Below are 25,250 nucleotides of genomic sequence, written 5' to 3' on the forward strand. Positions count from 1 at the left end.
ATCTTAATTAGAAAACTGTTTGTTTTACTTCTCTTTCTCAGATGATATTTGTTTTTATTTCTGAAGACTTTAAGTGTAGAAATAGTAGAAAATCACAACTCTGTAAGAGGAAAAAATATCTATAAGGTCTGATCAAGGTTATGACCCCACAGAAACCTTAAAAAATAAACATTTGACTGAGGAGGGAATAAATTTTCAGCCACTTTAGCTGTTAAACAGTTTTTAATGGAGAATTAAATTGTTTCTGAATCAAGCCGAAATGAAAAGAAAGTCAAACTTGTTAACCAAACCATGACAGAAAATATGTAGCTGTTTTAGTAGGTGAAATAAAAACAAGAAAATCAATGTTTCTGGATGGGAAGAAGAACGGTGACATCACGGCTCCTACGTTTCAGGGTGGAGGAGTTTGGAACCAGGAGCCGTCGTTCTTTCCAGTCTCAGTTTTTAATGTCAGAAACATTTTGCTTTGAAACTGTCAACAGACGTTGAATGTAGCGTCTATCGACACACCTGAGAAGTTGAAGACCGGAGAGAAAACTGGCTGCAGGGAGTAAATAAAAACACATTCAGTAGAAAAGTTTCAAATTTAGGTTAAAACTAAAACCAAACAGGAGGTGGATTAAAAATTAAACTGAAAGCCAGGTTTAGATTTTCCTCTTCCCTTTTTTGACTGTTTTCTGATTATTCGCGTCTTCTTTGTTTTTCCGAGGCCGACCCCGGCGCCTCTTCTGCGGGGGGGCCGGGTCCGACTCCTCTGGCTTCGCTGTTTCTTGGACTTTTACGCTTTGGTTGAAGCCGGAGAGCCGCGGCGGTCGCCTCTCTCTGCCCAGGGTCCTGGCCTGGTTCTGCAGCGCCCTCTTTCTCGTGTGCGTCTGGAGGTGCAGCCTGAGTCCGCCGGCGCCCTCAAACTGCTCCGCGCACAAACCGCAGACCGGCTTCGGGTCGTGGACGTGAGTTCTGACGTGTCTGAACAGAAACCTGCGAGCGCCGAAGGCCCGGCTGCAGGCCTGGCAGCTGAACCCGTCTCTGGGTTTATGAAGGCCCGGGAGTTTGTGTGAGGCAGGTCTGGTGTCAGCAGAGTCTCTACTGTAGTCGTCGCTGTCTTCGGTCTCGGACGACAACACCACCGGGTGATCCTGGTCTGGATCCACTGGTTTTGGACCCGCTAACGACTGAAAGTCACCACGTAGCTTCGCAGACGGCCTGGAACTGTAGGTGAACTCGATTATATCGGCTGCGTCCAGAGCTTGGCGCTGCTCTTCTTGTTTTTCTTCAACGGGTGACGGCTCGGGAACCGTCTTGTGGTGCAGGTTCTGGTTCTGCCGGTCATCGATGGGCACCAGCAGCTGTTGTGTGAAAACATCTGTTTCAACAGAAGAAAGAGTTATTAGCACAGACATGGAAAAACTCCTTCAATAAATAATTTTACTGCAAAAATCTCTCACTGGAAAAATGTAAGAAAATTTAAATATAACCAACATTCTGAAATAAAACCCAAAGTGACAGTGATTTAATACTCTGTATCCTCCTTAGCAACAAAACTTCTTTCACGAGGTAGGAGCATTTGGAGAAAAGGATCACTCAAACACCAATAAGAGAACTGCAACCTTTAAATATATATCTGGCTCCACACCCGAATCAAACAATGAAGGTCTTCAGCAGAGCTTTGCAGAACTCGATTGGATGCGGAGGAGGAGATTCAGCCACGTGTTTAAAGGCGCGTCGGACCATCTTCTGCTCCAGGTCATTCAGCGTCTGGAGAATTTTAAAGAGATGCAGATGCTCCACACCCTGAGAACCCAGCTGTCTAGAGAGCTTTGAAGACTTCGCTTTAACTAAATTTGAGTTCTCGGCCGGCCTAGTGACTAAAGAAAGGAGGATCTGTGTCAGATGTAAACCCCGGGGAAACAAGAAGATGATTTAAAAAGGAGATATAAGATGATACAGTTTATATCAAGATGGTCTGTGTTGTGTTGTAATTATACTTTTATTTATTCCAGTGAGTTATTTTTCATCGGTCTCTACGTCTGTTTGTTAAAAAATGTGCCTGTGAGACATTTGGGATAACGCTTTGCCTTTTTATAATTTATGAAAAGTAAAAACAAGATAAAAGTCTTATATTGGCATTCAGCCTAAAAATATCCAGATATTAGTTTTTGGTCCATATCACCCAGACCTAGGAAACGTTAATAATTAATTAGGAGTTGCTAGAAGCGCCCCATCCATTTTTTGTCTATACCCAATAATCTGTGCATGGTTATCTCCAGCAGTCATAGGGCGAGAGGCGGGGAAACTCTGGACCAGGAGTCACCAACACTATGGCGCCAGCCCACTGGCCAGTGTAAATTGCAGAATCGTCAGTTTAGCATTTCATCCCATCATGCACAGCCAGCAAGCCAGCCGCTCTTCTTGACCTTCTATTGCGCCTTTATTTGAATCTGCCAGTAGCTACTTTCCCCTAGTAATTATTTTGTTTTTCAATAAATTAATAAATGTACAAATTATTCCTATTATGATTACACACTTCAAAAATAGACCTAAAAATAAGAAATTCTTTCTTGAAATTAAAGTATTTTTCCTTGATTTGAGCAGATAAATAGGACTATTTGCCAATGGAATAAGATTTTTGCACCTAAAATAGGAACAATTCATCTCCATCACCTTATTTCAAGTGCAGGATTTCTAATTATCTTATTTTAGGGGTAAAAAATACTCATTCCAATGGCAAATAATCTTATTTACCTGCTCAAATCAAGGGCAAATACATTAATTTCAAGAAAATTGTACTTATTTTTAGTTCTCTTTTTGCAGTGCACAATTTAAAAGAATTGTTCAACTGAAAATGTTTACTGTACTGTTATTGGTCTACCAAAAGATATTAGTAGGCGTTGACTTAAGTCTTTAAGATAGTTTTCTACAGGCAGCTTTACTACAACAGTAGAATAAAAATCCTAATATTGTGGCTTTTAGTTTCAGTGTGCCACCCCAAGAGTTTAGGTGGCCCGTATGAGGTGCCACTGCACCAACATGGTGCCCTCAAGCCTGTTAAAAAAAAAAAATAGCACCTTGTAGGTGCAAGGTAACCGTGCTTTGAATTCAAACACCCGTCTCACATAACTTGCATTTTTAGGTTCACTGAACCACCGGGGATTAAAAGCACCCGGGTTATTTCGGCTGTACGCCTTTAAGAGTGGCTGAACGTAAATCCAGACCAACAGGCGGACGCTCACCTGCCGCCGGTGCGTCCATCACGGGTTTGTTCAGAGCGCAGAGCAGCGCGTGCTGGCGGGAGATCACCTGCTGGCTGAGGACGGCTTCCTCTTCGTACTTCACGATGGTTTTCTCAAAAGCATCCAGGATCTCCTCGACCGCCGCGTTCAGCCGCTGAGAGACGAACAGGCGCAGCTTCAGGGACCGAGACATGTGGCCTTCCATGGGAGAGAGTTGACTACGGGGACTGCTCCGGACGAGGACGGCTGCTGCTGATAACGCTACGCAGGAAGTAAACAACCCGAGGACTTCCGGTGTTCTTTACGTTAATTTTATTTATTTATTTATTTTGTACAAAAAAACCCTGGTGATTGCTCATTATACTAAATTTCACTTTTTTGCGTTATTTCTTTTTGTATGTTACAAAGAATATTATAGTAAAGTTTAAACAACTTCCGGTGTTCTTCTTCTCTTGCTTTTGCGGCTGCTAAGAATTGTTTCCATCGCTTCTCTGCCCTCTTCTGGTTTTACAAGTCAACTGCAATCATTTGACGTCACAGAAACATAAAAGTGGCGTCTTTCTCTATCATCGTTAGACTTTATCCCCCACTTATGCGTTTCGGGTTTTATACTATAAACTGTTTCTTTGCTTTACAATAATATAGATACTATTGTGACAAAAATATCTTCTCTTTTCTATGGGATCAATAAATTATCCGTCTCTATGTTTCATTACAGTGTAAGTCGTTACAAAATTGTGTAAAAGTCTGTACAATTTAACTATGGAAAATAAATACATTTTAAGTATGAAAACAAAGTTTTCTGTGAATTTATGGAAGATATTTCTGCAAGGGTCAGTTTTAAAATATGAAATCTACAAACACTGGATGGATGGATGGATATAATTACCATTTTCTCATTCTCTTTTATTTTTCCTTGGTTTTTCTCCACATTTTTTTATAGGAACCATCTTCTTATGACATGCTGGGCGTATATCAACAGATCAGACAAACAGATAAACTTTATTCAGTTTAATGGTGCAAATGTAACTAACAAAAGGCAGACTGTGCACACTAGGGTGCCAAATACAAAGTTAATACAAAAAAAAATTTAATTGGAACAGAGGTGAAGAGTTTGAGGAAGGACCGATATGTTTTTATTCATCGTGAAGAATCAGTGTTACCAGTTTCACCATTTTCCACTCCATTCTTCACTTCTCTCTCATCACCGTCATCATTCTCCTTGAAAAATAAGAATGAGACCGATTGTAAGTCAGATGTGGCCAGTCAGGTAGAATATGGACCCAGCAGATCACTGTCACCAGTTTAAAGGGTCCTCCCCCTCCTCTTGTTACCTGTGGTGTTTCCTCTCTCCTCTCCCTCCTCCTCATCTCTGCTTCCACCAAGGTGTAGAAGTCGCTCTCAGCTCTGGCGATGAGCTGATCGGGATTGTCCTCCCCGTCCTCCCGCCCCGCCTCGTCCTCTCTGCTCTGTTCGGAGCGACTTCTCTCCTTCAGACGGATCTCTCTCTGACGGGCCTCCAGTATCTTCTCTCGCTTCGTCTCCCTCTCAAACATCTACAAGAATGAATTTGTTTCTTCATGAGATAATTTCTAACTAAAGTCAGTCACTGACAAAAAAAAATGCATGGTGAAGTTGCCTGGGAGGTAGGAAAATTCACATTACAGCGTGGCGTGGGAGGACATGACGTATCATCGGTCACAAAACCAGGCCACTGTCACATCTGTACCCATTTAAAGTTGAGCAAGTGTTGTCTGCTGGGACTTTATTCAATCTGACATCAGCAGTAGCCCCATGACCAAATTCAACTATAATCTGATCTACATTCCTGTTTTCGCTGTCAGTGCTACTGTACCCATGGATTTCTACTGGTAAAAAAATATCTGTTTTCTAATTCTTCCGGCAAGCTGCCAGAGTTTTTATATCAAGTACTATAATAATGAGGGTTTGAACCTGTTAACTGTATTCTTTATGAACCGTAGATAACCTTTTATGTAAACCAATAGTCAATAATAAGCAGAGCACAACACTCTTTCATCTATCTATGCTTGATCCACACATTTTCATTTTGTGCATAATGAACATTCACTTGTAAAAGTAATAAAAGCCTTTACACATTTTCAGATTTTGACACATTACAACCTGAACGTGTATTTTACTGGGATATGTGATAAAGCAGCACTGATTGGAGCGAAACTTTCAAGGTAAATGAAAATAATACTGGTCTTTTACATTTTCTTTGCAATTAAAAATCCCAAAAAAAATGTGTGGCCTGCAGATTTGTCCCACCTAGAGGTTCACAAAATATCCTATATTTATCATAATCACATTATCCCCAAATGCAATAGGCATTTTGCAAAGAACTCCCTGGACTACAATAAACACTAACAAAAAAAGTAAAAACCACACATTCAGGATCTCAGTTCCAGTCGCAGTAATCCACAGCTCAGGTGTTAGAATCCTCAATGAAAAATTTCTGTAGAGACTCAATAATTGATGTTCACAGATGCTCTCCATCCCAAACGATTGAATGGGCGAAGTTTTCAGTGGACAAAAAAAAGAGACGATAATTCAATAACAATATATATCGTTCAACAGACGTATAACGATGATAGAAATAAGGTCAACAAAAAGTTCAATAGAAAACCAGTTTTCCTTCCTTTTGCATTCTTTCCTATCATGTAGGTTAATATTACAGTCATTACATCCTCCTAACCAATCACAAACGCAGAGCCAGGAACTAAGCCCCGCCCCTTCAAAGAGTTCAGAAAGCATGCGTTCTTTTTTTCTTTTTCAAAAACTTGCAGTTTTGGTAAAAAGTTGGTTCAATAAAGGGTTGAGTTTGAATTCAGTGTTTGTGTGTTATCTGTATCTAAAAATAGGTTGCTAAGCAACAGCATAAAATGGCCAGGGCTGCACTTAAAATATATGTTTTGAATTTGTTGATAATTATCGATATCGATCAATATGATTTATATTTTATCGATATAGTTTTTTTCTGTATCGTCCAGCCCTAAGACAAGCCCTAGAAGAATTGCAGCTGTAACTGTTTGTATAAAGAGGTTCTACAAAGTATCGACTCAGAGGGGCTGAATACAAACACTTGCCACTCTGCAGATATTTTGGGTAAAAATATTGGAAAAAAATCCCAATAAAATACACTGAAGTTTGTGGTTGTAACGTGACTAAAGGTAAACGATTAAAACTACTTTTGCAAGACGCTGCACTTGCCACAGCGAAACTAGTTTTTCCTGTTGCTAAATCAAATCTGGGATGAGGAAAAGTTTCAGCGCCTCTTACAGCCGCCACCAGACTCTTCTCGTTCTTCTGCAGGGTCGACAGTCCAGAGCAGATCTCCAGCAGCGTGGCGTTGCCGCTGTGGGAGCCGCAGGCCACCAGCCGGCCGTTTTCCTGAACGCGGAGGCTGTGCAGAGCTTTGTCGCTCACCTGAGGACGACACAGAGCAAACGTCACGATGGTTCTGAATGAGCGGAGGAGACGATTCTGTGTGGCCCGGTCAGATCAGAGCACCTTGACGCTCAGGGTGGGGTCACTCTGTTTGAACAGGATGTCCCAGATGTCCAGCACGCCCTCCGTCTTCACAGTAAAGAAGACAGAAGGTCTCACTGGACTCCAGCAGGCGTCCATTAAGTAAGACTTCTGGTACCTGCAATTAAAAAATACAGAGAAATGACACCTGATGTATGGTATTTAAAGCGAAAAAGACCTGAAAGTTCAGAATAAAGAGGAAGCGACAAGACTATAGATAATCCTAAAAGAGAATTGAGGTGTAAAAAAAAAAAAAAAAAAAAAAACAGGACTGAAAGACAACAAGAAAAATACGAAAAACGAAAAGATGGATAAGCAAGATGAAGCAGGACTCATTGTGTTATGTCCGCTACCAGTGTAACGAGACCGAACCCTACTTGGTCCACATGATGGACGACTCTTTGATGTCCTCTGACCAGATGCGGGCCGTCCAGTCCCCAACAGTGAGGAAGTTCTTGGGGAAGAAAGGATTCCTCTGCAGGGCGTAGATGGGTCCGTGGTGGCCGTCGTATGTGCAGACAATCTTCTCAGCGGGAGTCTTTGCCTTCCTGTTGCAGGAGACCACCAGGCCCTGCTCGGTGCCCACCATGAACTTAGTCGGCTGAACAAACATCGGGTACAGACACACGATCAGGATGAGGACCGAATGACCAGAAGCGTTATTCGTTTGGCAAAATATGCTTGACTGTTCTACAGTCAAGAATATTTATATAATTAACCCATCACTTAAAAAAACACTTCAAATCAGGTTAGTCTTGTTTTACAACTTAAGTTCTAAACATAGATTTGTTGCATGTGCAGAAGTGAGTTACAGGTATTTTTATAGGTAGAAGGGGTTTAATAAAGGCGGTAAAAACTAGGCTCAATGATCATGAGTGAAATTGTGACGAAGGATGGAAAGGGACGTCAACAAAACTCACTCTTAGAGAACTGTAGCAAATGTCTCCACTACAAGCATTAGACCCACAATAGAAACCGACAGGTTTTAGAGGAGGTATCATATGGAAAGATTGCACCATCACAGATTTCAACATGTGGAGTTTGCTAAGCTTCCCTGTGACTTTAGTAGAAATCAGTAATTTAGGTACCTGAGACTTAATGCAGGTCTGATATTAAGTGAAATACGGGGGAAAGGACCCAATATGTACTGTGTGTGGATCTTTGATGCCGTTGGTCTATTTCTCTTCCAAATGTCCGTTGACTTTCATAGAATTTATGGCATCGTAAACTCTCTGAAAAATCCCATGTTGACTAAACATCTAGTGTCTGAATATGCCCAGGTCGACACAGAAACGGTTCACCAGAATCAATGCAAAATCAACATTTTTTTTAATGGCTACCTCAGTCCACAGAGATAAACCTCATAGAAAACCTTGGAGTTGAGCTTAAGAGAACAGAGCATAGGACAGAACCCAGAACCCAGCAGGGGCACCGATGAGTGTAGGACCAGAGATCTTTGTCAAAAATAACTATTTTAACCTGTCACACTGCAAAAACAAACCTAAAAATAAGATTTTTTTTTTTTTTTTAAATTAAAGTATTTTCCTTGATTTGAGCAGATAAATAGGACTATTTGCCAATGGAATAAGATTTTTGCACCTAAAATAGGAACAATTCATCTCCATCACCTATATTTCAAGTGCAGGATTTCTAATTATCTTATTTTAGGTGTAAAAAATACTCATTCCATTGTCAAATAATCTTATTTACCTGCTCAAATCAAGGGCAAATACATTAATTTCAAGAAAATTGTACTTATTTTTAGTTCTCTTTTTGCAGTGCATTTACACATTATCTGAGGCAAATATGTGACCACAAGGGATAAACCCATCAAATTGTATCATTAATGGCCACTTTTAAAAAGACTTGGTCTTAGTTTCTTAGCAAGACAGAAAAAAAAAAAAAAAAAGAGTTCAGTCATAATGCAAAAAAAAAAAAAAAAATTGCAACTGGAAAGTACAGAAACAAACAGTCACCATGGTGGGCTCAAACTCCAGAGAGATGGCCCCCAGAGCTTTGTCCAGATTCCCCTCCCGGCCCGGGTCCAGAACCAGGCGCTCTGTTGGCTCGCTCAGCTTTCGAACATCCCACCACAGAACCTATCAAAGCAAGAGAAACCATTATCTTAAAGCCTCATCGTTGTGATGAGGTAATCTCCATAAGTCTATAATCAAACGTCACGCTATCATTCACTGAACTGTCTGTTCTTGCCCAGTAATCATTGATCCATCAACCTTTATCAGGCTATAAGACATCACTTCATCTATCTGGGAATGCTCTACCTGTCCGTCGGTGGAGGCAGAGAAGGCGTCTGTCCCGGTCTTAGATTGCAACCAGATGATCTTGTAAACGGGGTCCCTGTGACTGTGCTCCATAGAAGAATACTCCACAGGCTGGCTGCCTTTCCGAGTGTCCCAGTAAGCTATGACAAACACACCAACAGATAAATCTGACTGGTTTCAGAGGGATTGTCTGCAAAATAAAATGTTATTAAGCCCTGAATCAAAACGCACCAATCTGCCCATTGTAGCTGCCCCCAACAAGAGTGTGGGGGTCCTTCGGGTTGTAGTCCAGACAGACAAGCGGGGATTCTGGTTTCAGGGTCATCTCAGGGCAGTTTGGGTTCTCTGGAGGATAAGACGTCCACAACAGAAGAGATTTTGTCCTGATGTGGATTTATGTTGCATGGCTAAAGCATTCACAACCCCTGAAGTCCTTCACATTTTGTCATGTTACAACCACAAAAATAGTATTTTATCAGGATTTTATTGACGGAAGAACAGAAGCTTTTAACTGTAAAGTGAGAGGAAAATAATAAAATTTCACAAATAAAATTGTTTAGTGTGTGGCATGCATTTTCAACTCAATCAATACTTTTCAGAAGACTTTTTTGTACAGATTGAAATCATCTGGGGTACGTCTCCTCCAGCTTTACACTTCTGGACACTGGAAATTTTGGGCATTCTTTATCACAAGAATAGCTCAGCCACAAGATGGAGATTATCTACCAACACCTTTGAACAGTGGCAGCTTCCTAAGTTACAGGGAAAAAAAAAAAAGTGGGCGAAGTAAACACAAATTACAAAATAAAAAGTAATTATGAAATCTCTTGTAAAATGTATCTGACATTTTTTTAGGGTTATTTTTTATGTAGGTCTCCAAATTTTAAGGTTTCAAAGCCAGGGAGGCCCTTGACAAATGAGTGTCTATAATGTGACCTTTTTTGGCTTCCATGTGACTTCATGCTGGTCTCTAATTGGTTACTTAAAAAAAATTCTCCTCTGGGTGCAGCTCTATATGCCCCTGGCCAATCAGTGCTTTTTGTGTTGTTTTTCCATCCAAACAGATTAATTAATCATACCTATCAATGAAAGCCATACCGCTGGCAGCTCAGATGTGCTGGCGCAAACACATGGATACAAACAGAAGAGTCAGACTACAACAACAACAACAACACACGAGCGAATCTCGGCATCGAGCTAACATTCAGTCATTCGTTTTCAAAATAATCAATTCACAAGGGGTTTGCTGTTGGAAAAAAAGGAGATAAAGGAATTTAGACCGAACCAACCAGAGATAAAAACGCAGGAGCAGGCAAATGACCATGGACAGATGTATGTTCAAGTAGATTATTTTGTAATCTCTGACCTCTAGTGCTCTCTCCAAAAAATAATTACCCACAGCTGCTGCTGTCCATCAATATCTGGCTTCGGGTCTTGCCACATATTTTCTTTTTAATTATGCTTGGACGTTGCGTGGATCATTCTGACATATGAACAAGCTCTGACCTAAGTCATTCCACTGAAACTCCGGCTCTATGTGTTAGGCCGTTGTTCTGGTGAAGATGGAGCTCTATCCAAGACTCAGATCTTCTACAATAACAGGTTTTCTTCCAGTATCTCCCCACCCTATTTAGCTCCATCCATCTTTCCATCAACTCTGACCGGCTTCCCTGTACCACCAGGACAAAAGCATGTTGTTGTTGCCAATACCATCTAAAGTTTGTGATTGTAACATGTCATCATTTCATAAACTTCATGGGATGTGAGTACATTCCCTGGCCTCATCAAACCTTCAGTATAACCCACCGATGTCCCAGATGTAGGAGTCCAAGCTCATGTCTTTGGGTGTCTTTTGGAACTCAAGGCTGCAGTAAGCCGCGGCCAGCTTCCTGCCGCCATCAGGGTGCCACGACAGGCCAGTGATGGTACGTTTCACTTCGTTGGGATCTCTGAAGGAGACATGAAGCTGGGCTCAAAAGCCGAGGTAAGGAATCCTTCTGGTGCTTAACTGGAGGTAAGACATACCTGAGAATGTTGATGGTCTTCGCAGACGGTAACTCTGGACTTTCCTCCACCTCCTCATCTTCCTCAAGGTACTGCTTGTAAATGTCTATAGTGTTGTTTTGCCTGATGCAGTGCTCCATGACCTTAATGTCATTTTAATAGCATAGGGACAACAGTTACAAGTGATACATCGTCATTTTCTCTCTCCACAAGGTGAACAAAAACAAAGTTAGAAAAACAGATAAAAGTTGAGGTTTTAGTCCTTGTTTGGATCAAAAATGATCTTACGATGCCCAGGTATTGGAGGCTGTTGATGTAGTTTTCTTCTTTTTCCACCTTCTTCCTGAAGCGGATGGTTTGTTCCAAGTCTTTCGGGTTGATGTCTTTCGGCCATCCACCCTCCACATGGTTTATGCCACAACTGCTGGACTCAAAGCGCTCAGTGTTTGCCTGGAAACATCAAGAATTATAAGAGTTCACTGTAACCTATCCAGATTAGCATGTGCTCTGTATTCCTTTGGTTGCGTTATTTCAGTTAAGGTCAAATTAATAAACACTTGAAACAGTTTTACACCTGTGATTGACCATATTTAAGCAAGAAAAATATGTTAAAATTGTTATTTTTTTTAGCCCATCTGATCAATGTATCAAACCTTTTAAATACAATCAGACATCAGTAGATGTCTAATTGTAAAACCTTATTTACACGTTACTTTGATAGACGACAAATTGTTGGGCTATGTTATCATGATCTGAAAAAGTTTTAGAAAAAGCAGACCTGGGTTAAAAAAAAAGTGGCTTTCAAGTAACTGAATAGTAGGTCACTGTAATCCTACAATATGCTCAGGAAAACATATCTACCTATGTATGAAATGTTCCTACACATATTTAATTTTGAATTGGCTCATTTAATTTCAACTAGCTCAAGTAATTTGTAACAATTTCTCAACTGATTGCACATTTTACTTGATTTACAAGAGGATAAGAACTCACATCCCGGTTGTGCTCATCTAAAAGCTACACTTATTCTGACGAACGTTAAATAAAAAAATACCCCAAAGATAAAAAATATTTTCTTTTATTCAAGTTAACTTCTTTTCTGAGAAAGGACTTTGAACGAGAGTTGATGCAGTTATTGCCATGATAAACGTTCCCATGGAATTGACAGAAATAGTGGCAAAAATAAATAAATAAAATAATAATAATATTTTTTTTTTTATTATATTTTAGAGGTAAGCCCACCTGGTGCTCGGACATGTCCCTGCAGGCCTGTACGGCCTGATCTTTGGGGGTCTTCAGGATGAACTCGGAGGCCAGGCTCGGCACCGGATGGATGTCCACCATCACCTCCTCAGGCCGGTCAGAGAACAGACACTGGCGCCCAAACTCTCTGCGGAGCTTCGCGTAAACATGGGAGATCTCCATGTCGGCGGCACTCACCGCGTAGTCGTCGGGGACAGGGACGGAGAAACAGTTGGACGGGCTGAGACTCAGAGCAAACCAGGCTACAACGTGTCCTAACTACCGAAGACAAGCTCCAGCTGGAAAACTGGCATGGCGGCGAAGCGGTTTGTTGTATCCTAGCAACGCCACCATGGCAACGGCTTTTTTTAATAACGGTAACGTTTTTCCCCCACACAGAAATTGATAGGTTTAATTCATATGGTTTATTAAATCAATACTAACAATTATGTTTACAGTTTTTCACCAAGCAGTGTATGGAAACCAATGTTCTGCTTTAAAAGTAAAACATGAGATAAATATGATTTTAGACGATATTAGCTACGTCTCATTATTATGACTGTCTCTTGAATATCCTAGCAATTTTTCACTGTCTTTTAAGTAGCGGAAATTGGCTTTCAAAAAATATGGTATTATGTACAACAAATCCAAACAAAATGGCTATAGTCCAACTAAAATGTAAGGGACTAAATTTAAATCAGTGGAAATACTGTGAAGCTTAGTTTGATTTGTGCTACAGGCCTATCATGTTCACCCTTGAGTCAGGTCAAATACAAACTGAAAGGTACTTGCATTGTATGAAAATATCCCCAAATTAAAAAAAAAATAAAAAAATCAGCTTTTAAAGAGTGTAACTGCAGAAAAAAAGCTGTAATTCTAATGAGAAAAAAAATCCACACTCCTATTGATTTGAGGTCTCACCAACACACTCATGCTCTGTATACCAAGCAAAGCCTTTACCACAAAAAGCACAACTGTAGTGATTTTTCTCAGTGTGAAAGAGTATTCTTCACTGATCTCTATTTATTCACTGGATTACTGATTGGCTGTTTGTAGTACACGTAGTACACACACATTTCTGCATAATCAAAATAATAATAATAATAATAATAATAATATTGAAAGTAACAGTAAACAAATTACCAAAAATATCTTCAAGGATGTAATGATATACAGAGTTGCGGTTCTAGTTGAGAATTTGCATATACTATATACATACAAGTACGTATGCACATTCTGCACCCATTGTTTCATCCGAGCAGCATCACTGTGTGGAAATCTGCAATCAACATACATACATACACATACACATACATACATATATATATATATATATATATATATATATATATATATATATATATATATATATATATATAAACATGCAAAATATTTCAGCACATGACTTTCTCTGCACTTTACACTGTTAGTACATCCATTGACTGTAAAATTACCTGTGAAACCTTTTCCCACAGCCAGAAAACTGCTTGTTGTTGCAGCCAAATGATATGGGGTTCTGTGAGAAGAGGGAGTAGCAAGATGGTGGCCAGTGACTTCAGTTTTTCGGGCCAATCAGCAATCCAGTGAATAAATAGAGATCAGTGGTATTCTTGTCCACAAGCCCAACACATATATTGTCTGTTTTTAGTATGTTGTTTCATGGGAGTTTTCATGTGACAATTTTGGGGAGACGTTTACTACAGTCATTGTAGCTATAAGGCTTTACAATATTTTAAAAATATCCAAACAGATTAATCAATTTGGCTGAGGTATTTCGGTCTCTTTCCAAGTATCACTGATTAAATAATCTGGGTCAAAACCTCCTACAGATTCCTTGTTCTCCTCTATAGCAGTGAATACACCGGTAATACCAGCAGACGTGCATATCTACTAAAGATTAAGTGGGAAGCACTCCGCTTGGTTTGCTAGGTGAGGTAACAGTGCCCACTGATTGCGACGAAACATTCAGGAGGTTTTTGTAATTGATAATTTTTAGACACCAACAAAACATTTAGTTGGTGCCAAAAGAAAAATAGGTGGACGTTTTTTTTTAGTGCCTGGGCTGTTTCTAGAAGCAGTAGAGACCCAAATGAAAGTACACAAACATGCAAAACGTGAATTTATCATAACAGATCACCTTTAATAAGCACATTTACTTTAAAGGAAATATCTTCATTATACAGTTTTTCAAACAGATAAATCACTCAACCAACTCCAGCAGATAAATAATTTCAGCTGTATAAATTGTGTTGTTTCAGGTTGATGCTCGCATCCTCGCGTGATCGTTCACCTGACGACTCGCCAAAGCACTGATGATATTTGAACTCCGTGAACCAAGCAAAGCTTTTCTTACACGTAGCGCAGTTGTACTTCCTTTCTGCGTCGTGGACAGACATGTGGGAGAGCAGGCTATCGTTTTTTCTGTATCTTTTACCACAAACCAAGCAGCCAAATGGTTTCTCTCCGGTGTGAGTTCTTAAGTGAGACTTCAGGTTTGAAGAGAAGCAGGTTCTGTATCCACACTTAGAGCAAAAGTACTTCTCTGCGTGCCGTGCCACGTGACTCTTCAGGTAGGAGCTGTAGCGGAAAGCTTTGCTGCAATGAGGGCAGCTGTACGGCATTATGTGTGCCGTATATTCCTCTCCTTCCTCTGAAGGCTCTTGTCTTGTCGGCGTTGAGCTCGACTGTGGCTTCTTGTAGTCCTTCCAGAAGTCGCTGTCCACGCTGTCGTCGCTCTCGGCTTGCAGAGACTCTGGCGGTTTGTTGTCGGAGCAGCTGGACTGGTTTCTGCCAGAATCACTTTCAGAGTTCGAACCTGACCCAGGTTTTCTTTTCGCAGTCCAACATTCGCTGTCGTCCGTGTCAGAGCCACAAAACTCTGAGGTCTTCTCTATCTTACCTTGTTCTTCTTCTTCTAAACAGTCTTTATCCTCCTCAGTCTGGGGTTGAAGTCGAAAGGACTGAGGCTCGTCTTCATTTTCTTCTGTCTTCATCGGCACAGGACTAAAAGTGAATCTGCCGATCTCTGTCTCTTCCTCCTCTTCTTTTACCTGCGGAGGCTCTGAATCCTCTCGCTTCACCTCCCATGTCTTTGCGTTAAACATTGTGTTCTCATCCGTCTGAGAGGCGTAGTTACATCCCTTAGGGGTTAAAATTGGCACAGGTTTACTAGACTCTGTCCAAAAGTTATTTTCAGTTTTAAAAGATGTTGAAACCTTCACGTTGGTCTCTTTTAACCTCTCAGAATCTGTGTTTGCCGGTTCTCTTCCTCCAGCGTTGTCTCCGCTCGCTGCCATCTCCTCTTTGTTGTTCTCAGTCTGGCCCCGAGGAAGCTCTGATGTCTGATGAACACTTTTGTGTTTAGATAGCAGATAATAAGTACAAAATTCAGCACCACAAACTCTGCAGTGAAACACCTTTTTCCTTTTAATGTGCACCTCCATATGTTTGGTCAGGTGCCTTCTCCAGGCAAAGTCTTTCCCACAGAGATGGCAGGTGAACTGGGTTTGTCTGGTGTGGAGCCTCATGTGATGAATCAATGAGTCTCTGTCACTACAGCTGGTGTTACAGATCGAACAACTGAACAGTTCTCCTCTCCAATGAAGCTTGATGTGAAGGCTTAGATCTTCACTTGTGGAGAATCCTTCACCACACTCAGAGCAGCAAAGCAGTTTTTTAGCAGGAATCTGTTCTTCAGTTTGCCCTTTCTGGTCAGGAGGACTTTCTAAATCATTCATGGCTTCTTTTATTTGAGTATTTGAACTGAACTGCACAGAGTGGCACTTTTCCTTGTCCTCAGAATAGTCTTCACTTAGAGGTTTTATAAACATTTGTATGATTAAATGTTTACTTGGTGTTGTTTGCTTCAGTTTGTCTCTGAGGTTGAAGCAACTTTGTTTTCAGATCCTTATAAAGATGGTCTTCCTGGTCCAGCCCGGAGCTTGTTATCTGCTGAACAATGGATGAGTTTTTACATCCAAGACCAGCAGCACGGCTAAAAAAAACTAAAACAAAAACAAAAAAAACAGAAACACTGTAAGGAACAATTCGTTTATGTTTAACGAGCAATTTACTAGAAGACACCTCGCTGAAGATACGCATTGATGCAGCAGCTTACTAATACACATGCACTGTTCTTTTTGGGCCAAAATGAACAGATACTGATCATTAAGAGAAGTTGTTGCTGTTATATTTAAGTCCACATGAGTCAGAAGCAAAACTGGTCTAGATACAGTTTCTAGTGCGCAATCTTCTGTTATACGGGTATTGTTTATTTATTATTATTAGGATCCCCATTAGCTGTGCTTTACACCCAGCTACTCTTCCTGGGTTCCACATCATTAAAAATACAGTATACAATGTAAATTCATGAACATGTTTGACAGATGAAAAAATTTAAAAATGTAACATTTTATGAATAAGTTACAATAAATTGGAATGTGAAACAGTTTCATTTATAGATAGGTTGCTCCTAAAAACTTCCTAAGTTGCATTTTGAAAGCAGACTTATGTACAATTTTTATGAGAAATAATGGCAATGAGTTCCATTCTTTTATTGCTCTGTAAGTAAAGGTGCATTTGAGAAAATTAGTTTTTGCCCTAGGAATTACAAATCGCCCTTCAGCTGCATGTCTCGTGGCATAACCATGAGAGTCCAAATTATTCTTAAGTTGAACAAACAGAAACAGTGGACTCTTGAGTTTTAAGATTTTCCACGTTGAGAATAATAGCGAAGCTCGTGCCCTGTCATGAACCTTTAGCCAGCTTAGATTTGAATGCATAGTATTCATACTGGTCCTGTGAGAACAATTTAATGCTACACGGGGAGCTTTATTCTGCATTATTTGAAGTTTCTCTAAATCTTTTCTTTTGCCATTTGACCATATTGTTTGACAGTAGTCAAGTTGAGAAATTACTAATGTTCTTACTATAAGCTTAGTCAAATCAGCCGGCAGAAATTTGCTACATCTTCTCAATATAGCTAAAGCTCTGCCCATGTTCTTTACAACAACTTCAGTATGTCTTGACCAAGACAGTTTATTGGACAGCAGCTCCCCATCCCCTCGCTCATCTACATTAACCAGGTCCTTACCTCCATCTATCAGTGCTGTTAGACAACCAATTAGAGAAATTCTCAAGTTAATTGAGTTTTTTTTTTGTCACCGTAAGAAGTTAAATATTTACGCTTTGCATTTCTGCTACCATTTAAAAAAAAAATCGTTTCCAGCCAATGAATAACACTAGTTCAGATTTCCTCAAGACCAAAGCTTTTAAAGAATGATATCCCTACATTTAATATTAAACATCGAACCCGGCAAATAAACATTAAGATTTTTGAAAAGTTAAAAACGAACAGGTGAAGATCAGCTAATGGTATCTTAGCATCGACTTTAAAAATGAAATCTTCAGAACTAATACAAAATATGGAACAAAGAGAAAAACAGAACCTAACCTGTGTTTCCTGGGATAGTTGACGGCATTTCCTGATGTGGATTCACGCTTTAAAAACAGTTAAAACTCCCAAATATTCTCCTTACAAGTTTAATCAACCACCGACCCAAAATACGGAACTGCTGAACTCTACGTCCGGGGTAATCTTTTCAAAATAAAAGTCCAACTATGACAATCTCTTTTTTTTCTCCGGGTTTTTAATCAAATATTCAGTATAAAAATAAACAGTGAAATACTTGCTTCTACAACAGCTACAACAACACTACTAATAATATTTATAAGCTCAGCTCAATTATGTTGCTGTTTTCTGTTTTGGAGTTGCTTCCAATAAAGTTGGATATCCTTTATTTCCTGCCTCGAGATAATTGATGTGATTTTCCTTTAGATTAATATAAGCTGCCTAGACACACTCACACATAAAGAAAAATAAATTATTAATAGTTTACTTTGCACCACTGAAGTGTGAACAACAGTTTTCTTGTAGTTACATTTGCAGTGTCTCCGATATCAGATGACCTGAAAATTTTATAATCTCTCTACAGTTTAAAACTGCAACACAACAATTCTTGATGTCTTATACAATGAAACAGATTGTATTTTTTCATATTTTCAGTCCTTTACCTGTTTTGTTTACATGCTGTCCCTTTCCAGAGTTAGACAAAAGTGTTGTGATGTCTGATGTTCTGGATCTTTAGAGCCAGGATATGGTTGCATGGGATTATTATTTAAAATTAGATCCTCAGTCAGACCTCAGTCTGAAGACTAAACTAAAGATTAGGGCGACGGCTAAAAGTCCTTCCAAGCTCGAGGGCTTGTTGTCACCAAAATACCCATTGAAACATACAAAACATTGGTCAGATTACGAAAAACATGTAGGCCTACATCTATTTCATAATCATTTTCATTTTGAGGTATGCCTGTCTCATTTTCTATCGGAAAGAAACGTCTTGGTTGCATGAAGAATAATTTAAAACTTAAATCTGCCATGTATCAATAATTTAGGGATTAAATGTGCAAGGAATTTTTGGCAGTCTTAAGTGACCTAATAAGGAAAACTGCTTTCTGATCTAATGTCAGACATTTAGGAAAGAAAAAAGTACTTATTTCTTGTTTGTGCTTGTAAAATATGTAGTTTCAACTGTAACCTGATGCATAACACAACCATTGATCATTCATATCAGTGACAAAAAAAACGTATCTAGTTTAAAGAATTAACCAAACTCTTGAGAATACATTTTTTGTCAGTAAATTGTGTTGCTTTTCTGTAACCAAATCTGAGCTCTTATTTTGAAGGCGTGTCAGACAAAAAAAATGGACAAAGACGGAAATGACGTGTGCCATTCAGCAGCCACTGATGTATTTGCCAGAGCCATAGAGATAAAAATTTGCCAAAAGTTCTATTTCACATTTTATTCACCACTTTACTCTCACACAGTTGGGTGTCAGAACGCCCAATTATGGTTGCTAAATGAAAGTTATTCAGCTCACAGTTTTAACGGTATTTTGACCGCGAGCCTTTTTTTTCTGGTAGCATGCTAGGCTAATGCTAGCTTAGCATGCTAGGCAAATCTGAACAGAGAGACTTTGATGGAGATCATCCCAAATTCATGATGGAGTTTATTTAAAAGATGTTCCTCTGATTGAAGATGTCTGAAGTCCAGAGGATGATGGCGTCAGAAAGCGAGTCATCAGGACCTCTTACCCCCCTTTGTGGTAAATTGTCTTCACTTCCTCATTTCCTTCTGTTTGTACTTTTTCTCCTGTTTTAGTATTTATTGTTTCCAGCCATCTGTATTTATGACTGACTTTAGGGACAGGGAAATGGTTGGTCATCAGATGTAAACATAAAACAGCAAATAGTTGTTGCTAATGGGTAATTTAGATAAACATTCATTAGTTTTTTGTAAAAAATAAACCACAACAAAAAAACAGTTTTATCTGAAAGAGCATAAACTAACATGTTAGTGACTCCAACATCATGACTGGAGGTAGAAAAAAGGATAACAGCAGCTTTCTTGTGGGATGTGTATTTATGTTGCTAAATTTATATTATATTAAAAGCCTTGAAAAACTGTGACCCAAAATCCCCCAATAAAGGCTAAAGTCCAACTGGCTTGTAAAACTAAAAATGATTTTCGGCCTTGAAATTACATACATTTAGTTTGCATTCTTTTCAAAATTAAGCATTACAATTGCGGCCTTAAATTAAGATATTAGGGAAGTGGTTGGCCTAGTGGTTAGAGAGCAAGGAACAGACTATAAGGTTGGTGCAAAATACATCAATGCACTACTGCTAATTCTATAGGATTTAATAGTGCTCATGAAATGACTGAATCAGCCTCGTTAAAATCTGATGTTTTATAACACCACCAAGGTGGATGACTTTACAGAAGTAATTATTGCTGGGAATGTGGAAAAGGCCATTTTTGAATCAATTGAAGTCCATCATTTTATCCTTGAGAAAAATGATGTATGAGAGAAAAATAAAATAAAGTTGCCAATTTTCCCAGCTGGCACGCGAAAGGGTAAAGTTAACGGGAGGATAAATGTTTTTGAGTTTGCTTTGGTGTGATAACAAGATGTTCTCGAACTGAACATCAAACTTTTTACCGTCTCTTATTTAAAGAAAAAGAGACGCATCAATTGGGCTTTTATATATTTTTATATATTTATTTATTTATTTTTAGGTCTGACGAGAAGTTTCAGTGCAAATCATTGCTGGTTTTTATTTATTTCCTATCTGGCTATAACTTTTAAAAGGTAAAAATGTTTGAGTTGGCAGTTTTCTAATGCAACAGAAAATAAAGAAATTTACAATATTATCCTCATCTATGCATATGTCCCAGACCTTTATCGGATTATTTTGAAACCTAGAAAGAGCTGTGAAGTTCAGGTTCAAGTTTAGGTTTGTGAATAAAAAAAATGCAAAAAAAACAAAAAAAAAAACTTTATGCATTTTTTTGCATAGCACAAATTCTATTCTTCAGTATTTGACCCCTGATTACTAATTAACACAATGGTAACTGGTGTCCCTCTATAAACAATCTATTTCCTTTGTCCTACAGCCATCCAGCAGATTAAACAGGAAAATCTTGCCGAGGATCAGAACTGGAGCCCCAGACTGAACCAGGAGGACCAAAAGCCACCAAAGTTAAAAGAGGAACGGGAGGAGGCTGAGATTACTGAGTTCATATCCACTTTCGTACCTGTAAAGAATGAAGAGAAACCTCAGCTCTCGGAGCTTCATCAATGCAAGGCCGAAGAGGACAGAGTCTCTGTGAGAACAGAACCAGACCCAGATCAGTGTCTAGACTCAGGCAATGAAGACAACCCTTCGGATTCCTCAGAGACGGACGTCAGCGACGGAAACTGGGAGGAGAGGAGCGACCTGTTGGACAACAACTTTGCTAAAAGTGGCAAAGATTCTGTAGACGATACAGGAGAAAACGGGGAATTACACACCTGCAGAGAGTGTGGCGAAAAGTTCAGCCTTAGGGTTTATTTAGTAAGTCACCAGCGAATCCACACAGGGGAAAAACCTTTCAGCTGCTCCATTTGTCAGGAGGCTTTTATATGGAAACACGCCTTAATGAAACACGTAAGCTCTCACAGCGAAGACAGACCATTCAGCTGCTCCTTCTGCGGCCAGAACTTCATAAAGAAAGGGTGGTTGATTCAGCACACGAGGACTCACACGGGAAGAATACCTTACAGCTGTTCCATCTGTGGCTGCGCTTTCCTGTGGAAGCGCGAACTAGCAGAGCACACGCGAACCCACGGTGGAAAAAAAGCGTTCAGCTGCTCCGTCTGCAAGGCAACGTTTTCGAGCGAAAAAACCCTGTCGGAGCACTCGAAAATCCACAGCGAAGAAAAACCCCACAGTTGCGCTTTTTGCTCGATGGCCTTTAGAAGAAAAGCCTGCTTGAAGCGTCACTTAAGAACCCACAGCGGAGAAAAGCCTTTCAGCTGCTCGGTCTGCGGCAGGAACTTCAGGGTCAAGATGAGCCTCGACCGGCACATGAGGCGCCACACGGGGGAGAAACCTCACCCGTGCGCCACCTGCGGGGCTCGCTTTCAGTCGAAGCAGACGTTAGCGGAGCACGTAAGGATCCACACGGGGGAGAAACCGTTCAGCTGCACCATTTGTCCGGCAGCCTTCAGGAGAAAACGGGGCTTTGTGAACCACGCGAAAACCCACACGGAAAGATTCACCTGCAAAGTGTGCGGCAAAAGCTTCGCCAAGGCTGCCAGTTTGGCTCGGCACCTGAAATTTCACGACCGCGAGAGACCATTCGGCTGCTCCGTCTGCCAGGTGGCGTTTAACAGGAAGTGCGACTTGTCGCAGCACGTGATAATCCACACGGAGGAAAGACCCTTCAGCTGCTCCGTGTGCAAGGCCTCCTTTAAGAGGAAAGAAAGCTTGAAGATTCACATGAGAATCCACACAGGAGAAAAACCGTACAGCTGCGAGGGCTGTAGCAAGAAGTTTAATCAGCTGTCCTGGGCCAGAGCACACCAGAAGCGCTGCTTGAGCTCACGCATGGGGACGACCTGATGTTGGCGTGAAAGCTGCAGACTAGCGGTGTTTCATTCAGATGTTTCTTGTAGAAAGTCTCTAACAGGTCTGTAGAGATTGGCTCTAATAGGGAAGAACAAGGTCGGAGGGACGGTCACCACTGCTGATGTCCGATGTAGAGGAGCTCCTGAATAAGACCAAGGAGATGACGGTCCAATCCAGGAGGAAAAAAGGTGGAGCTTGTTCAGAAGCACCAGTCTCAAAACGTCAGGAATTTCATTTGATCATTTTCAAAGTCTGGATTAGAACTGAAAAGTGAAAACGGAGGGAATACAAGTTTCCAGACTTTACACCTTAATCCAGAGGTCTTCAACAATGGTCCTCAGGACCCACTGTCCTGCGTCTTTTAAGTGTGTTTGGTCCAGGTGAGGTGGAGCAGAAAGGCATCGAAAACATGCAGGACAGGACCAGGGTTGAAGACCCCTGGCTTTATACATCATCTCATAGCTAAATGTGTGAATTTCTGGAGAAATGTAGTCATATTTACATTAATTTAGATGTTTGTCCACCTCGTTGGTTATGTTTTTTTTGTTTGACTGACATAAAAATAAAATCCAAAAACTTTAGACTGTCGTACTTGAACCGTGGATCTCTGCAGATCCTCCAGAGGAACCACATGCCTCTTGGCTGCTTCCCTGATTAATGCTCCACCCGCCTGTCCTGTAAGCTTAGGTGAATGGTTGTCGTGTCTTGTTACACTGCAAAAACAGACATAAAAATAAGTAAAATGTTCTTAAAATTAGCGTTTTTGTCCTTGATTTGAGCAGGTAAATAATATTATCTGCCAACGGAACGAGTATTTTGACCCCTGAAATAAGATAATTAGACATCCTTATTCCATTGACAGATCATCTTATTTATCTGATCAAATCAAGGAGAGATACACTCATTTTAAGAAAATTTTACTTACTTTTAGTTCCGTTTTTGCAATGTAGATATGCAGTTGTGCTACACTCCTAATTTTTAGATGACGGATTGAACAGAGCTCTGTGAAATGATCAAACATGAAGTTATTGTTTTATGACCCTAACCCCAATAAAATGTATCCACAGGTAGAACTAAAACTTAACCCAGCATGAAACCACTCCACAACTTGATACAAAATTATACTTTTAGATCTAGGTTTAATTTTCTCTCTACTTCACATTTATGCACCACTTTGTGTACGTCTCTCATTAAATCTTTGTGGTTATGTAAAGCAGGTGTTACTACCTTTTTTATGGCAGTCTGCCTTTAACCTGTGTTTAATGTTTGAATGAAGAAAACTAATGATAGATTGTTAAATAATTTTTTTATATATAGTCTTAATAAATAATTGTGTGCCATTTGTTTCTTACTTTTGTTTGATTTTAAATACAAACCTTATTTTAAAACTGCAGAAGCTTCTTGGTTTTAACAAAATCAAATCAGGGACTCAGCCTTTCAATTAGCTGGTTGCCAGAAGAGCGATGGACAAGGCAGTGGTTACTTTATAACTCTCATTATGGGCTGCTGTTCCTCGCCAAATACGAGTTTATTCTTAAGCTGAAGAAAACCTGTTTCACCTTGGCATCTAACCCTTTCAGTAATAAACGGCTTGCTTGCTTTTGCCAGTCTTATGATCACTTTAGAACAGCTGGGAACACACGATATAATTTAATTACATCAGCATCACTTGTAGGTTTGAAATTGGCATAAAGACACACATCTACACTCTGGGACCCCCAAAAAAAGAAAAAAATCAGACAAACCAGCTCCTCAGGATGCAAGATACGTCAACATTGTAAGACCATAATATTATTAACAGGGACATTTTCCCATTGAAATCATTCAGTTGTGGTCAATATAAAGAGTAACCACGATGCTTTGGTTTGACTTCTTTGTTACTGTTGCCCCAGAGCCCGTCTTTTGCCCCATTCTCAGGTTTGTCAGCGAGCAACTCGTTTAGGTGGCGTCTCTTTAAATATAAACGAGTCACTACACAACCTGCCCCGCCTCACTTCATCCTCCTTAGGCCATTTTTTTTAATGTTTGCTGGAGAACGGTGTAACGAACAACCGAACATTTTCCCTTGTAGCTTCGTCATCCTTCAACTTGGACTACAAACAAAATAGCTCAGAGAAATACAAAATGTCCGATTAATGAAATTAGTACAGTAGAACTCCATGACACTGTTTAGCAGCTCTACAGCAAATACTGTGATGTATTTGTTCAAAAAAACATGACAGGGGATAGAGAAAACTAAACGGGCTAGTAAAATACAGAACATAAACATGTATACACACAGCACATGGAGAGACTAAATTCAACTTTTCAGCACTTCTAGGGACTCTAAGCACATAAAATTTTAATTTCAGGGCTAAAAAAAGTTGATTTTCCATGATTTGTCCTCTTTGAATATCTACATTATTCCTTTCCTTTAATTCTTTTGGTCAGAGGGGGGCACTACTGAGCGTTTATTTAAGAAATTAACCACTTTTGAAGCCTCGCTTTTTCAAAAAGCTTTAATAAGCACATTTACCTTAAAATAAATATCTTCATTATACAATTTTTCAAACAGATAAAGCATTCAACAAACTCCAGCAGATAAATAATTTCAGCTGTATAAAGTGTGTTGTTTCAGATTGATGCTTGCATCCTCGCGTGATTGTTCACCCGACGACTCGCCAAGACACTGATGATATTTGAGCTCCGTGAACCAAGCAAAGCTTTTCTTACACGTAGCGCAGTTGTACTTCCTTTCCGCGTCGTGGACAGACATGTGGGAGAGCATGCTAGCCTTGTTTGTGTATTTTTTACCACAAACTGAGCAGCTGAACGGTTTCTCTCCGGTGTGAGTTCTTACGTGAACCTTCAGGTTTGAACTGGAGGTGGATTTGTGTCCACAGACGGAACAGAAGTACCTCTCTGTGTGCTGCTTCATGTGAATCTTCAGGT

At 40.0% G+C, this 25,250-nt stretch overlaps 4 protein-coding genes across 5 annotated transcripts; 1 reads left to right on the forward strand and 3 right to left on the reverse strand.

Annotated features, from left to right (window-relative positions):
* Nucleotides 1–203: 203 nt before the first annotated feature.
* Nucleotides 204–3,510, reverse strand: LOC105937781 (zinc finger and SCAN domain-containing protein 10). The gene is made up of 2 exons (XM_012879281.3): nucleotides 3,231–3,510; nucleotides 204–1,363 (listed from the first exon to the last, which is right to left on the reverse strand). Exons 1-2 carry the CDS (start codon nucleotides 3,433–3,435, stop codon nucleotides 645–647), a joined length of 924 nt encoding a protein of 307 aa, XP_012734735.2. The 5' UTR covers nucleotides 3,436–3,510; the 3' UTR covers nucleotides 204–644.
* A 703-nt stretch (nucleotides 3,511–4,213) lies between these two features.
* On the reverse strand, nucleotides 4,214–12,634 carry dnai2b (dynein, axonemal, intermediate chain 2b). The gene is made up of 12 exons (XM_012879262.3): nucleotides 12,308–12,634; nucleotides 11,354–11,515; nucleotides 11,087–11,208; nucleotides 10,868–11,010; nucleotides 9,293–9,406; nucleotides 9,062–9,201; nucleotides 8,756–8,878; nucleotides 7,157–7,380; nucleotides 6,762–6,897; nucleotides 6,531–6,677; nucleotides 4,565–4,786; nucleotides 4,214–4,451 (listed from the first exon to the last, which is right to left on the reverse strand). Exons 1-12 carry the CDS (start codon nucleotides 12,488–12,490, stop codon nucleotides 4,371–4,373), a joined length of 1,797 nt encoding a protein of 598 aa, XP_012734716.2. The 5' UTR covers nucleotides 12,491–12,634; the 3' UTR covers nucleotides 4,214–4,370.
* A 1,788-nt stretch (nucleotides 12,635–14,422) lies between these two features.
* Nucleotides 14,423–17,892, reverse strand: LOC105937782 (zinc finger protein 391). 2 transcript variants are annotated; one of them, XM_036145437.1, is made up of 2 exons: nucleotides 17,760–17,892; nucleotides 14,423–16,301 (listed from the first exon to the last, which is right to left on the reverse strand). In XM_036145437.1, exon 2 carries the CDS (start codon nucleotides 16,135–16,137, stop codon nucleotides 14,539–14,541), a length of 1,599 nt encoding a protein of 532 aa, XP_036001330.1. In that variant the 5' UTR covers nucleotides 16,138–16,301; nucleotides 17,760–17,892; the 3' UTR covers nucleotides 14,423–14,538. The 2 variants fall into 2 exon arrangements, with proteins under 2 accessions (XP_036001330.1, XP_036001329.1); XM_036145436.1 differs by having other exon boundaries at nucleotides 14,423–16,311.
* Nucleotides 17,893–19,086: 1,194 nt separating this feature from the next.
* Nucleotides 19,087–22,900, forward strand: LOC110369564 (gastrula zinc finger protein XlCGF57.1). Its single transcript, XM_021324902.2, has 2 exons — nucleotides 19,087–19,471; nucleotides 20,824–22,900. The coding sequence occupies exons 1-2, from the start codon at nucleotides 19,405–19,407 to the stop codon at nucleotides 22,311–22,313; spliced, it is 1,557 nt and encodes a 518-aa protein (XP_021180577.2). The 5' UTR covers nucleotides 19,087–19,404; the 3' UTR covers nucleotides 22,314–22,900.
* Nucleotides 22,901–25,250: the final 2,350 nt, after the last annotated feature.

This window comes from Fundulus heteroclitus, chromosome 13 (genome assembly GCF_011125445.2).
Source record: "Fundulus heteroclitus isolate FHET01 chromosome 13, MU-UCD_Fhet_4.1, whole genome shotgun sequence".
In the NCBI taxonomy this organism is placed as follows: domain Eukaryota; kingdom Metazoa; phylum Chordata; class Actinopteri; order Cyprinodontiformes; family Fundulidae; genus Fundulus; species Fundulus heteroclitus.